This window comes from Salvelinus namaycush, chromosome 40 (assembly GCF_016432855.1).
Source record: "Salvelinus namaycush isolate Seneca chromosome 40, SaNama_1.0, whole genome shotgun sequence".
In the NCBI taxonomy this organism is placed as follows: Eukaryota; Metazoa; Chordata; class Actinopteri; order Salmoniformes; family Salmonidae; genus Salvelinus; species Salvelinus namaycush.
In genome coordinates, this window is record NC_052346.1 from 5,758,088 (window position 1) to 5,773,562 (window position 15,475).

Here is a 15,475-nt window from a genome sequence, read left to right on the forward strand (position 1 = left end):
TGCAGAGATTTGAACTATGCTGTTATCTGACCATTCTTCATTATTGATTTATTTTGAGATTTCTCCAGGATTCACAGGTTTTAAGAGATGGCGTTTCAATGTTTTTCTTTTGCAGGATAGGGAAATCTTAGACTACATTTTTGCTATCTTACAAAGTGGGATTAAAATGGATTTAATTATAATTTTTTGGTGGAAGAAAAAACAAATTTGAACGTTTATAAAAAATCATGAAAAATAAAACACTAATATAGAGTGCATTCGGAAAGTATTCCCTTCTTCCACATTTTGTTCCTTTACAGCCTTATTCTAAAATTGATTAAATTAGTTTTTCCCTCATCAATCTACGCATGCTATCCCATAATGACTCATTGAAACAGGTTTTCTTTTAATTGTTGCATTTATAAAAAATAAAAAAAACAGAAATACCTGATTTACATGAGTATTCAGACCCTTTGCTATGAGACTCAAAATTGAGCTCAGGTGCATCCTGTTTCCATTAATCATCCTTGAGATGTTTCTACAACTTGATTGGAGTCCATCTGTGGTAAATTCAATTGATTGGACATGATTTGGAAAGGCACACACCTGTCTATATAAGGTCGAAGGAATTGTCCATAGCGCTCCGAGACAGGATTGTGTCGAGGCACAGATCTGGGGAAGAGTACCAAAACATTTCTGCTCCATTGAAGGTTCCCAACAACACAGTGGCCTCCATCATTCTTAAATGGAAGAAGTTTGGAAGCACCAAGACTCTTCCTAGAGCTTGTCGCCCAGCTAAACAGAAACCGGGGGAGAAGGGCCTTGGTCAGGCAGGTGACCAAGAACCCGATGGTCACTCTGACAGAGCTACAGAGTTCCTCTGTGGAGATGGGAGAACCTTCCAGAAGGACAACCATCTCTGCAGCTCTCCACCAATCAGGCCTAGAGTGACCAGACGGAAGCCACTCCTCAGTAAAAGGCACATGACAGCCCGCTTGGAGTTTGCCAACAGGCACCTAAAGGACTTTTAGACTAGATTCTCTGGTGTGATGAAACCAAGATTGAACTCTTTAGTCAGAATACCAAGTGTCACGTCTGGAGGAAACCTGGCACCATCCCTACGGTGAAGCATGGTGGTGGCAGCATCATGCTGTGGGGATGTTTTTCAGCGGCAGGGACTTGGAGACTCGTCAAGATCGAGGGAAATATGAACAAAGGACCTCAGACTGGGGCAAAAGTTCACCTTCCAACAGGACAACAACCCTAAGCACATAGCCAAGACAAGGCAGGAGTGGCCCAGCCAGAGCCCGGACTTGAACTCGATCGAACATCTCTGGAGAGATCTGAAATAGCTGTGCAGCGACACTCCCCATCCAACCTGTCAGAGCTTGAGAGGATATGCAGAGAATAATGGGATAAACTCCCCAAATACAGGTGTGCCAAGCTTGTAGTGTCATTCCCAAGAAGACTTGAGGCTGTAATCACTGCCAAACGTGCTTAAACAAAGTACTGAGTAAAGGATCTGAATGCTTATGTAAATTTGATATTTCATTTTTTTTTCATTATAAATTTCTAAAAACATTTTTTTGCTCTGTCATTAGGGGGTATTGTGTGTAGATGAATTAGGGGGATAAAAAAAAATCTATTTTAGAATAAGGCTGTAACATAACAAAATGTAGAAAAGTCAAGGGGTCTGAATAGTTTCCGAATGCACTGTATCTTGACTAGATAAATATTCAGCCCTCTGAGACAATACATAGAAACACCTTTGGCAGAGATTACAGCTGAGAGTCTTTCTAGGTAAGTCTCTAAGAGATTTGAAAACCTGGATTGTACAATATTTGTCCAATATTTTTTTATTTATTATTTTAGCTCTGTCATGTTTGTTGATCATTGCGAGAAAGTCATTGTCAAGTCTTGCCATAGATTTTCAATCCAATTTAATTCAACTGTAACTAGGCCACTCAGGAACATTCAATGTCATCTTGGTAAGAAACTCCACTGTAGATTTTCACCTTGTGTTTTATTCTATTGTCCTTCTGAAATGGGAATTCATCTCCCCTGTTGGAAAGAAGAGTGAACCAGGTTTTTCTCTAGGATTTTGCCTGTACTTAGCTGTATTCCGTTTATTTTTATCCTAGAAAACTCCCTAGTCCTTACCGATGACAAGCATACCCATAACATGATGCAGCCACCACCATGCTTTAAAATATGAAGATTGCTACTCAGTGACGTGTTTTGTTGGATTTGTCCCAAAATAACGCTTTGTATTCAGTATTACTTAAGTGCCTTGTTGTAAACATGATGCATGTTTTGGAATATTTGTATTCTGTACAGGCTTCCTTCTTTTCACTCTGTCATTTAGGTTAGTATTGTGGAGTAACTACAATGTTGTTGATCCGTCCTCAGTTTTCTCATATCACAAACTCTGTAACTGTTTTAAAATTACCATTGGCCTTGTGGTGAAATCGCTGAGCAGTTTCCTTCCTCTCCGGCAACTGTGTTAGGAAGGACGCCTGTATCTTTGTAGTGACTGGGTGTATTGATACACCATCCAAAGCCCAATTAATAACTTTACCATGCTCAAATGGATGTTCAACGTATCCTCTATATTTTTACACATCTAGGGGCAGCAGGTAGCCTAGTGTTTAGAGCGTTGGTCCAGTAGCGAAAGGTTGCTGGATTGAATCCCTGAGCTGACAGGGTGAAAATCTGTCGTTCTGCCCCTGAACAAGGCAGTTAACCCACTGTTCCCTGGTAGGCCATTATTGTAAGTAAGAATTTGTTCTTAACAGACTTGCCTAGTTAAATAAAGGGTAAAAAAATCTACAAATGCCTTTCTTTGCGAGGAATTGAAATACCTCGCTGGTCTTTGTGCTTGAAATTCACTACTTGATTGAGGGACCTTAGAGCTTTTTGTATGTGTGAGGTACAGAGATGGGGTAGTCATTAAATATCATGTTGAACACAGAATCAGTCCATGCAACTTATGTGATTTGTTAAGGACATTTTTACTCGTGGACTTATTTAGGCTTGCCATAACAAAGTGGTTGAATTCTTATTGACTCAAGATATTTCAGCTTGACATTTTTCATTGATTTCAAAACATTTCAACAACAGAATATTCCACTTTGACATTATGGGGTATTGTTGTGTAGATCAGTGACGAAAAAATATGAATTGAATCCATTTTAAATTCAGGCTGTAACACAACAAAATGTACCTTAGACATCAAGCAATTACCAGCGAATAAAATCTCAACTCTCCACCCTTCATCCAAAGCAAACTATAAAGTATAAATACAGTATTTCCCCACTCTCTGCATTCATAACTGATTACACTGTCTCACATGTTCAGCTTCTCAATCATTAATAACAGGAAAAGAAAGGACGGGTCCATTTTCCCACATCAGCTTAGACTGCAGGGCACTTTCCTATTGATTCCACCCCTGATGAGAGATGCTAATGAACCAGGATAAGCAGCTGAGGAGAATAGAGATGAGTCTACTGGCACTGAGTGTGTGTGTGTGTGTGTGTGTGTGTGTGTGTGTGTGTGTGTGTGTGTGTGTGTGTGTGTGTGTGTGTGTGTGTGTGTGTGTGTGTGTGTGTGTGTGTGTGTGTGTGTGTGTGTGTGTGTGTGTGTGTGTGTGTGTCTACTGTCACAGCTTGTGCCTCACCTGCGCCGGGCTAATTAATGTTGTCTCTCTCTAACCCCTATTATTCATAGCATTGTATGCATGCATTACCCAGAGATCTCATGTAGAGAGAGAGAACTTTATGTGGCAATCACGCTGATTGCTTAAATTAAAGCCAATATAGAAATATGTCAACAACTGGCCCCCTATGGATATTAGAGTTTGTGTGAGGAGACTGGAGCCAGAGCATACTGTCATGTTATTTTTAATGATTTATAATTGGTGCGTTCACAGTTAGTAAGTCATAACTGTTGGAACGTTGATCCGCTGCTTGCCTCACTATTAGTATCTGAAAGGGAGTTGAAAATGTCTACTCCACTGTCCATCCATACCAGCATGGAGTTCAGCCTCCTTGAATTATGCATCGATACTGTTATGGCCCTGCAATTTTTTGCAAGCTCTTATGGTTTTTTTGGCTTGTGTTGTGTACATGTTTGATACGAGCTGCTTATTTTATTGATGTCATTTTCCTCATGTGCCGGTGTGTCTAATACTGATGTGTTGATGCTGCTGACTTGGTCCAGTTCTCTCTTGAAAAATACATTTTTATCGCAACAAAAAAAAGGGTCTACCGATTTATGAGCAATACATGTTAGATCAACCCAAAGCATTTCCTGTCAATGTATGAGGTGACTGTAAAGTATGAACATTGTTTTTTGGGGTGGTGGCTGTGGACTCTTCTTACCCTTCTGTTGTCCTCTTGGCCAGGTTTCTGTTCTGGACAGAATGGGGCCAAAGCCCCTGCATCGGTCGGGCCCGGCTGGACGGATCAGACCAAGTTATTCTGGTCAACTCTGGAATAGCATGGCCCAACGGGATCTCCATAGACTATGAGGTATATTTAAGCAATAAGCCCTGAGGGGGTTTTGTACATGGCCAATATACCATGGCTTAGGGCTGTTCTTAGGCGAGGCGCCACGCAGAGTACCTGGATACAGCCCATAGTCGTGGTACAGTATATTGGCCATATACCACAACCCTCCCGAGCTGCCTTATTGCTTTTTTAGAAACTGCTTACCAACGTAATTAGAACAGTAAACAGTATTTTTTTGTCATACCCGTGGTATACGGTTTGATATACCACTGCTGTCAGCCAATCAGCATTCAGGGCTCGAACCACCCAGTTTATAAAATATAATAATGAATGCCATTTAGCAGATGCTTTTATCCAAAAGAGCTTCTATACATTCATGTCCAAAGTTATTGGCACCCTTGATAAAGATGAGCAAAAAAGACTGAAATAAATCATACAAATACCGAGCTATATTATATGGTATTATTTTCATTTTATTATTATATTATTTCAAAGTAATACAATTGCAAAAAGAGATTTTGTTGAACAAGTAAAAAATATATAAAATCTCAAAAAGATAGGCGTCAAAGTTATTGGCAATCAGTGGGTGCAGGCATTGTATTATTTGTGACACGAGAGGGAATCAAATCCATGACGTTGATGTTGCTAGCTCCACACTCTTACCCACTGAGCCAAGCAGGAGGACCAGGTGTTTTTGGCCCCCAGAGTGCACACACAGCACTTTAGCCTCCCTCTGATCTTCCTGGCTGAAGTGGCATTACACTCTGCTTTGTGTTATCTTTTTAGAATGATACTCTCCCACCATCATATACCTGAAGTTTATTTTCTCAACATTGTATTCTAGGAAAATAAATTATATTGGTGCGACGCCCGCACCCACAAGATAGAGCGGATCAGCCTTGAGAGCGGAGAGAGCCGGGAGATAGTACTGTCATCCTCAGCCAGCAACGCAGCGGATCTGTTTTCAATGGCCGTCTATGGGCCTTACATATACTGGGCTGACAGGTAATTTATTCTTCCAGAAATGTTATAGTATAGTACAGTCTCTCCAAACAGGCTCCATAGAAGCCTTCGCCAGCTGCGCTACCCTTGTTGGATTAACCACCTGCACCACAAGGTCACTTTAAATACCAATCTAATTGATAGAGAAAAAGGCAGAACATTTAGAAAAGACACCTTCTCTCTATTTAAATTGTGCGTACCTACCTCAATGTCGTCCACAAGGGTAGCTAGGTCCCGTCACCTTCTGTCAGACCAGCTGTCTAGTGTATTTTAATGAGTTCTTCTGTTTTAATTAGTCGAGGGCCATTGATTATCCCTGTGTCAAACATCCTGTTACCTGGTGTCAAGCTCCCTCCTCTTCCTGTTGTGTGTGTGTGTGTGTGTGTGTGTGTGTGTGTGTGTGTGTGTGTGTGTGTGTGTGTGTGTGTGTGTGTGTGTGTGTGTGTGTGTGTGTGTGTGTGTGTGTGTGTGTGTGTGTGTGTGTGTGTGTGTGTGTGTGTGCGTGCATAGGGCTCATGCCAGAGGCTCCATTCGCCGAGGTGTCAAGAGTTATCCAACGGAGGGAGCCATGACTCTGAGGAGTGGCCTGGGAGTCAACTTGAACGATGTCAAAGTCTTTAACCGAGGACGGGAGAAAGGTTGAGGTTTCAACTTCATTATCACATCCTTATTATTTCATGTTCTTACCAGGCTGTCAGTACCTGCGCTTGTTAAGTGTTCTAGAATAGACCTGAGATTAAAGGGCCAATCAGCAGTTGAAACAATAACATCATTCTTCCCACCACTGTTTCGGTAAAAAGCTGAAGGATGGGGCTGGAAAAATGTAATCACTCTCAAATGCATAAACAGTGCTATGGATGCAAGGATATCCATGATATTCAAATTAGAGTTTATGTTTTGTTAACATTTACTTTGTTTACGAACATTGGAGGAAAATAAGCTTATATTTGGGCTTCTGTTGGTGTACAACAGTTAAACTAAGCTTATGAGGCATTTATTTATAAGTTATATTATTCAAGAATCAATAGATACAAATAATTTATTAATATGTCCAAAAATGGATGCAGCAACTGCTGATTGCCCATTTTAATGTGAAGGTATTTCAACCTCTTGCAATACAGAAACGTAATATCTGAATATTGACTAACATTGATACTGCAACTTCATAATGGAATCTTATTCCTTATGGTCAAAACAATACATTTCAGATTGACAGCCAATAAGACTGTGGAGAACCGGACTTGACCTCTGACCTTTGACCCTGTAGTTGACTTCCCTACAGGAACCAACCCGTGCGGCCAAAACAACGGAGGCTGCCGTCAGCTGTGTTTCCACCAGGGCAGTGGGAGGAGGACGTGTTCCTGTGCTCACGGCTACCTGGCTAAAGGTAATCAGTGATCTTGTGTATTTTCATTCATCTCTTTTATTGCCTCTTGTTTGCTTTTTATTCTTACATGTATTTATTTTTACTCTTAAGTGTGTAGCGAATTTAAACGCACTTTAAAGTTTGATCTTATTTTTGTGTTTTTTTTCCACATCGAATGGTTCTTATTTCAATTAATCACAGTTTCAAAGGTTCAATTACATAATCATTGTCATTTGATTAGACGGTCTCAGCTGTCACCAGTACGATGGCTACCTTCTCTACTCTGAGAGGTCGATCCTGAGGAGCATCCACCTATCAGACGACAGCGACCTCAACTCTCCCATCAGGCCCTATGAGAACCATGCCTACTTCAAGAATGTGATAGCGCTGGCCTTTCATCACCAACAACAGGACTCTGGAGGCACCAACCGGATTTTCTATAGTGACGTTCACTTTGGGAATATACAGGTTGTCAATGACGACTGGACTGGACGGAGAGTGATTGTTGAGAGTAAGTTCACTTTGATAAAGTGTGGTATTTGTTTGTCTGCTCATTTATCCATTACTAAATGAATTACTAACTGTTCGAAAAGCTGGAAAATGTTTGGTTTATCATACCTATATCTCAATTTGAGTCAATTTGCTACAGCAGGAAAATAATCCTGCATCAACAAGAAATGTGAATTTTTGTAGGGACAAATCAAGTCTGAAATTTCTAAGTGGTAGTGACAAACTGTAGTAGCCTTTTTAAACCTCAAATACACTGCTGTGATTAAGTGATCAAGATTCTACATCTGTAGCAAAGAGTAACGGGGGAAGTGGAAATCCTTGTAGAATGTACTTGCATTCTTTTCTCACCTCCTTTCACATTGAATGAGTTCATTATTTTATTTCTGCGCCATACTGTAGCTTCCTCCCTGCCTTCAGAAAGATGAGAGAGAAGACTGAGCAAGTAAAGCTGCTGTTTCAAGTAGTGAACATTTCTTTCCCCCAATTTCAAAAGTCTTCAACTCTCCATTGACAAGAGCTCAAACTGTTACTTGTCGTGTGAAACCAGGGGGATCCCACATAATCTGACTGCCTTTCATGTCCCACTGATGTCAACACTTAGAGGCCGACTGAAGCCTCTTTTGTACGTCTGACAGAAACTCTGATCTTTTGCCATTTCTATTGCTTCTGTTGCTGATAGAAAACTATCAAAGACTGCATTGTACAGCAAGATGAGATGTCAGTTGCAATGATTTCAGAAGTGATACATTAAATGTTGTCGAGTTCTACTGGAGATGCATACGATGAAAGGAATGCTATATAGAGAAGCTGTAGGTGTATTCATGTTGTATAAGCCATTTAACAGACACTTTTATCCAAAGACTTACAGTCATGCATACATTTTACGTACGGGTAGTCCCGGGAATTGAACCCACTATCCTGGTGTTGCAAGGGCCGTGCTCTACCAACTGAGCTCGAGAGGACTGGAATTTGGTGTAGGTGTATAAAAGGGTTGGCCTGAGACTTGATGTGGGGTTGATAGTTGGTATTGGCATTTTCTCTCTCATACAGGGGGGCAAATCCATCTTCGTTTGCAGCCAACTGTAATAGGTGATGGATGGCAAACAGGAAGTGATGTCCTGACCCCTTCTGTCCCCTCTGTAAATCACTCCGCAGAAACGTCAAACACCACAGACACGTTCAGTCAGTTCCACCATGACATATTACCTGGTCTATTCACACTGTCAGGGACAGCCGACTACTACTGGCTTTTCCTCTCACTTTTTTCCGGCCTTCTAATTCAAATTCCGTCCAACAATCATCAAAATATATGTATTCCATTTCTGTTTCTTTCTGATGTACAAACATGAGAAATAGAGGAAAATAACACATTAATAGACAGCAATGACAACTAAAACAACAGGAAAATGGACGTATTATTCTATAAAACTTTTGCAGCCCAGACCGATAAATACTGTGATTAAATACACTACAGCCTTCTCCTGGCATCCGCCAAACCCAGATTCGTCCATCGGGTTGCCAGATGGTGAATGTGATTTATCACTCCAGAGAACGCGTTTCCACTGCTCCAGAGACCAATTGCGGTGAGCTTTACACCACTCCAGCCGACGCTTGACATTGTGCATGGTGATGTTAGTGTTGTGTGCGGCTGCTCTGCCATGGAAACCCATTTCATGAAGCTACCGACGAACAGTTATTGTGTTGTCATTGCATGCAGAGGCAGTTTGGAACTCGGTAGTGAGTGTTGCAACCTTGGCGGTCCCGTTCTGTGATCTTGTGTGGCCTACCACTTTGCGGCCGAGTCGTTGTTTGCTCCTAGACGTTTCCACTTCACAATAACAGCACTTACAGTTGACAGAGGTTGCTGTAGCAGAGCAGAAATTTGACGAACTGACTTGTTGAAAAGGTGGCATCCTATGTTGTGCCACGTTGAAAACATTACTCATATGGTGGGGACTTAAAACTTCCGTATGCTTCGGTTTGGCTGGTGCCTATAGGCGAACCGAACAAGTGTGCTCGCATACTCCGTTAAAAGACTTTGTTTGAAAAATGAGGAAAAAAACAGCAATTGTAATGTTTGTCCATATTGAGACGCCGTAGTCAGAATGAACGTAAGAATCTGTCATTCGTTTTTACGTGAATGAAAATGTTTTCATGAAAACGAGTCGTCTCTTGTTTAATGACAGCAAACACTTCATGGAGGAATCCCTACTGTTGACCAATCACCGACGAAGGGGTGTAGACTTCAGCTACTGACTTCGGCTTGCTCGAAAAACCCCTTGCCGAAGACCAAAACAAAACAAACAAAATCGTCACAAAATGTCCTCATAATATATGCACAAACTGTTACGAACTGTTTCGGATGGGAAGCATGAGGACGCCTTTACTCTCATCCTATATAGACATCAGTGGCGGTCAGTGGGATGACAAAAAAAAATTCATGAGCATGGCCTTATTTCTATTACAGCATATTGGATGACTGTCATTCATATTCCATTCACCCAGTTTAATGTATCATTGGTAGGTTTAGGCTACTATATTGTACTCAAATTTTCCCTATACTCATCATGAGGTAATTTAATGTATCATTGGTAGGTTTAGGCTACTATATTGTACTCAAATTTTCCCTATACTCATCATGAGGTTGCTACATCCTAGCCTATGAATGAAAGTTTACAACGTAGGTGCACACAGGTCGAGAGACAAATTTGAGGTGACAGACAGTGACACATGAACAGCCAGTGACATTCAATACCACCTTGCACACTCGTGCTGATATAGGGTGTAATCATTAGTCCAACTGTTGCAAACGAGAGTTTCTATTGGACAAATTCAGTTATGTTTATCCCTGTTTTGTTCCGTTTGCTTCCATTTAAGAAACGTTTTTCAACAGAATCCGCAAATTGAATTCACCCCTGATCACGCGTAAACACAGTTCACTTTCATAGCAGCCTTGTTGTATTCCTTCTTGCATCTATGTGCTCTCCTCCTCTCACCTTGTCCCTTCGCTTGTGGACTTCAATGCACAACACATCATCTGTATGTGACCAGGCGAAAAAACATTTCCAAGCCAAACCTCTACACACAACCTACGTCATTGTCACCATATTAGCTAAAGTAACGTCATGGTCAGCATAGCTAATAGAACTAACCCGTTAGTAAACCTGCTACGACCATGCAGTAATGTTAGTGTACAGTCAGTAAGCAGTTACACCGGCGGGCCCCGGTGGCAATAAATTAGTCAAACCAAAAGCTTACCTTGACTTGGAAGAGCTCCAGGGTTGTGTTGGAAAGTCATAGCCAGCTAGCTAACACAACATCCCACTGTTTGACCCGGGTGTTTCAGTAGGCTGAACTAGCTAGCTGCATTTGCTAGCTAAAAAAGTGAAACAGAAAGTAAAAAAAAATACTCTCTCTTTTTTCTCTCTTGCTTCTCCTTCATTTTCTATTTTATGAAATTCACTGTCTTTCTCTCTCGTTGAGTCATCTACTCACCACATTTTATGCACGGCAGGGATAGCTAGTTGCAGCTTATGCTTTCAGTACTAGATTCATTCTCGGATCCTTTGATTGGGTGGATAACATGTCAGTTCAAGCTGCAAGAGCTCTGATAGTTTGGAGGACGTCCTCCAGAAGATGTCATAATTACTGTGTAAGGATATGGAAGGGTTTGAGAACCACGAGCCTCCTAGATTTTTTATTGAAGTCAATGTACCCAGAGGAGGACAGACGCTAGTTGTCCTCCGGCTACACCATGATGCTACCCTACAGAGTGCTGTTGAGGCTACTGTAGACCTTTTTTAAATGTTTTATAATTTTTTAGTTTATGAAATTCACTGAGTAGGGTGGTCTTCTTCCTCTGAGGAGGAAGGAGCCTCCACTGATAAACATATAGTGAAAATCAATGTCAATAGATGGATATGACATTTCTTCTGTATGTCCATCTGATATAGTGTTTTAGGAGTAATCAGCTGAACACACACACACACACACACACACACACACACACACACACAGACGCCTCGGAGGTGTTGCAGTATAGTTCCCTAATGCACATAGACAGCAGATCCCCGTCACCCCATAGCCCCTGTAGCTTCTGTGTAGTAGGCTAGGCTCCATGCTGACTTGGCTCAAATATATCTCACTGACCAGGAACGGGGAAGGAAGATCGATCAAAATCACAGAGGGGGTTGGATGTTGGAGAGGAAAGGCAATAATGGTTGTCCTTATAGGAGGCTAGCTCATGGAGAAAGCACCAGCACTACTCCCATATAATGATTAACGAATATGATAATTAAGTATCTCCTAAAATAATATTTTTGTCAACCATATAGGCCTATCCCTTGTCCAAACAAGTGTGTGATATTACCCTATTTGCAGAATTTATTCTGAATACATTTGGGCAGATGAAGAGAATATGATTTTTTCGCTTGTTTAAAGATTTCTTAGTGGTATTGCCTGTTTGTACACTGGCTGTATTCTCAATTATTTGTATTACTTTTCTTTTTTACTGGTAGTGAATGTTGATTTTTATGTCCTAGTTTGTGCTATTGTCCTGTCTGAATGTAAAACAGTGAACAGTCTTCTATTGTTCATCTCTTAGCCCAGTGGGACATCTTTACACCTGCCTAGGCTCGTTGGGTTCCATTCAAAAGAGTTTGGCATTGATTTATCTTTCAGGAAGAAACTCTACTGTTCGGTACAGCGGAATATGAAATATATTCACGGGGATATCCAGGTGTGTCCCGATGAAGGTTATCCACATTCAGACCCAACCAGTTTAAAATCAAAGTATTCACAGTGTGTTGATCGCTACCCAGTACAGCTGACCACTGGATTCTTTCATGCCTAAAGAGACAACCTTTACAAGGTGTGCCAGATATCTCTCTCTCTCTCTCTCTACATATATATATATATACAGTTGAAGTAGGAAGTTTACATACCCTTAAGTTGGAGTCATTAATACTCATTTTTCAACTGCTCCACATATTTCTTGTTAACAAACTATAGTTTTGGCAAGTTGGTTAGGACAACTACTTTGTGCATGACACAAGTAACAATTGTTTAGGGGTTTCCAACAATTGTTTACGGACAGATTATTTCTCTTATCATTCACTGTATCACAATTCCAGTGGGTCAGAAGTTTACATACACTAAGTTGACTGTGCCTTTAAACAGCTTGGAAAATTCCAGAAAATGATGTCATGGCTTTAGAAGCTTCTGATAGACTAATTGATATCATTTGAGTCAATCGGAGGTGTACCTGTGGATATATTTCAAGGCCGACCTTCAAACTCAGTGCCTCTTTGCTTGACATCATGGGAAAATCCAAAGAAATGAGCCAAGACCTCAGGGAAAAAAATGCAGACCTCCACAAGTCTGGTTCATCCTTGGGAGCAATTTCCAAACGGCTGAAGGTACCACGTTCATCTGTACAAACAATAGTACGCAAGTATAAACACCATGGGACCACGGAGCCGTCATACCGCTCAGGAAGGAGATGCGTTCTGTCTTCTAGAGATGAATGTACTTTGGTGCGAAAAGATCAAATCAATCCCAGAATAACAGCAAAGGACCTTGTGAAGATGCTGGAGGAAACAGGTTGTGGTGGATGAATCAGAAAGATAATTAAGATGTCTTATCTGCATAATATGCTTATGTGATATACTTGTTATTAGAATGTATCCCTTCGGACTCTGGTGTTGGCAGTTGCACTTCTTCCCTCAGCTGGGGCTCAGTCACCTGGGGCCCAGAGAGGGGAGAGGTCAGGCTCGTCTTTCACATGTCTCTGGTGCTATGCAGAATATCAGAAAGGGAAGAGGACAGGAGGGAACATTGTCTTCATATGTGAATGTATCTGTTAAACCATGTGAAGGGATGGTGTGATTAATGGGGAACCAATTACTGGTTTCCACTATGTCTGTGTGCCAGTCACTCCCTCCTTTGGCCTTGGGGGATGTGTGTGGTAGTGTCTAGAGTTGACAATTGTTTTATGCCATTGGATGAGTTGGTGTTTTTGTGCCAGGAGTAACAGGAACAAGATAGCAACCTCGTCTTAGGGGCCAGACTGAACGATAATTTATAGCGAGTCCTATCTGGCTACGGGATACTCCTTTCTCATTTATAAAGTCTCACTTTGTGAACTGTTCCTAATATCTGTGGTTTGTTACGTCGACTTGGGGGTGGATCTTGGCTATAAAAGATCTCAGTAGCCCTTGTGTTGCCACTCTCAACGGATCATTAGAAATAGTGAATCGTTGAAAGTCATTGCTGTTGCAAAGCTCTTATTATTAAAGATTTAGTTTAAGTATAACTCTGACTTGTGTGATAAGTTTGTCTCTCCTCATTTGATAGTAAAGAAATTAGCCACCACAAGGTACAAGAGTATCTATATCCACAGTAAAACGAGTCTGTGGATATCGACATAACCTGAAAGAACGCTGAGCTATGAAGAAGCCACTACTCCAAAACCGCCATAAAAAAAGCCAGACTACGGTTTGCAACTGCACATGGGGCAAAGATCATACTTTTTGGAGAAATGTCCTCTGGTCTGATGAAACAAAAATATAACTGTTTGGACATAATGACCATCGTTATATTTGGAGGAAAAATGGGGAGGCTTGCAAGCCAAAGAACACCATCCCAACCGTGAAGCACGGGGGTGGCAGCATCCTGTTGTGGGGGTGCTTTGCTGCAGGAGGGACTGGTGCACTTCACAAAATAGATGACATCATGAGGAATGTAAAATGATGTGGATATATTGAAGCAACATCTCAAGACATCAGTCAGGAAGTTAAAGCTTGGTCGCAAATGGGTCTTCCAAATGGACAATGACCCCAAGCATACTTCCAAAGTTGTGGCAAAATGGCTTAAGGACAACAAAGTCAAGGTATTGGAGTGCTATCAGAAAGCCCTGTCCTCAATCCTATAGAAAATGTGTGACCAGAACTGAAAAAGCGTGTGCGAGCAAGGAGGCCTACAAACCTGACTCAGTTACACCAGCTCAGTCAGGTTTAATGGCCCAAAATTCACCCAACTTATTGTGGGCAGCTTGTGGAAGGCTCCCCGAAACGTTTGACCCAAGTTAAACAATTTAAAGGCAGTGCTACCAAATACTAATTGAGTTTATGTAAACTTCTGACCCACTGGAAATGTGATGAAAGAAATAAAAGCTGAAAAAAATAATTCTCTCTACTATTATTCTGACATTTCACGTTCTTAAAATAAAGTGGTGATCCTAACTGACCTAAGACAGGGAATTAAATATCAGGAAAACTGAGTTTAAATGTATTTGGCTAAGGTGTATGTAAACTTCCAACTTCAACTGTATATATATATATATGTTTCTTTTTTTGCTGAGTAAATATATATATTTTTTTTAAACTTGGATTTTTACAAATTATCTTTGAAAGACAGGGTCCTGAAAAAGGGATGTTTCTTTTTTTGCTGAGTGTATATATATATATATATATATAGATAATTCGTAAAAATCCAAATAACTTCACAGATCTTCATTGGAAAGGGTTTTAAACACTGTTTGCCATGCTTGTTCAATGAACCATAAACAATTAATGAACATGCATCTGTGGCCATTAAGACACTAACAGCTTACAGACGGTAGGCAATTAAGGTCACAGTTATGAAAACTTAGGACACTAAAGAGGCCTTTCTACTGACTCTGAAAAACACCAAAAGAAAGATGCCCAGGGTCCCTGCTCGTCTGTGTGAATGTGCCTTAGGCATGCTGCAAGGAGGCATGAGGACTGCAGATGTGGCCGGGGCAATAAATCGCAATGTCCGTACTGTGAGACGCCTAAGACAGCGCTACAAGGAGACAGGACGGACAGCTGAACCTCCTCGTAGTGGCAAACCACGTGTAACAACACCTGCACAGGATCGGTACATCCGAACATCACACCTGCAGGACAGGTACAGGATGGCAACAACAACTGCCCGAGTTACACCAGGAACGCACAATCCCTCACTCAATGCTCAGACTGTCGGCAATAGGCTGAGAGAGGCTGGACTGAGGGCTTGTAGGCCTGTTGTAAGGCAGTTCCTCACAAGACATCACCGGCAACAACGTCGCCTATGGGCACCGTCGCTGGAC

At 41.3% G+C, this 15,475-nt stretch overlaps 1 protein-coding gene across 1 annotated transcript in view; it reads left to right on the forward strand.

The window, feature by feature from the left end:
* The window catches only part of LOC120033295 (low-density lipoprotein receptor-related protein 1B-like), a 167,461-nt gene that overhangs the window by 60,610 nt on the left and 91,376 nt on the right, over positions 1-15,475 (forward strand). The window contains exons 36-40 of the mRNA XM_038979571.1: positions 4,382-4,508; positions 5,332-5,492; positions 6,000-6,127; positions 6,772-6,876; positions 7,097-7,366. Coding sequence (XP_038835499.1) covers positions 4,382-4,508; positions 5,332-5,492; positions 6,000-6,127; positions 6,772-6,876; positions 7,097-7,366 — 791 coding nt within the window. The remainder of the gene's footprint in view (positions 1-4,381; positions 4,509-5,331; positions 5,493-5,999; positions 6,128-6,771; positions 6,877-7,096; positions 7,367-15,475) is intronic.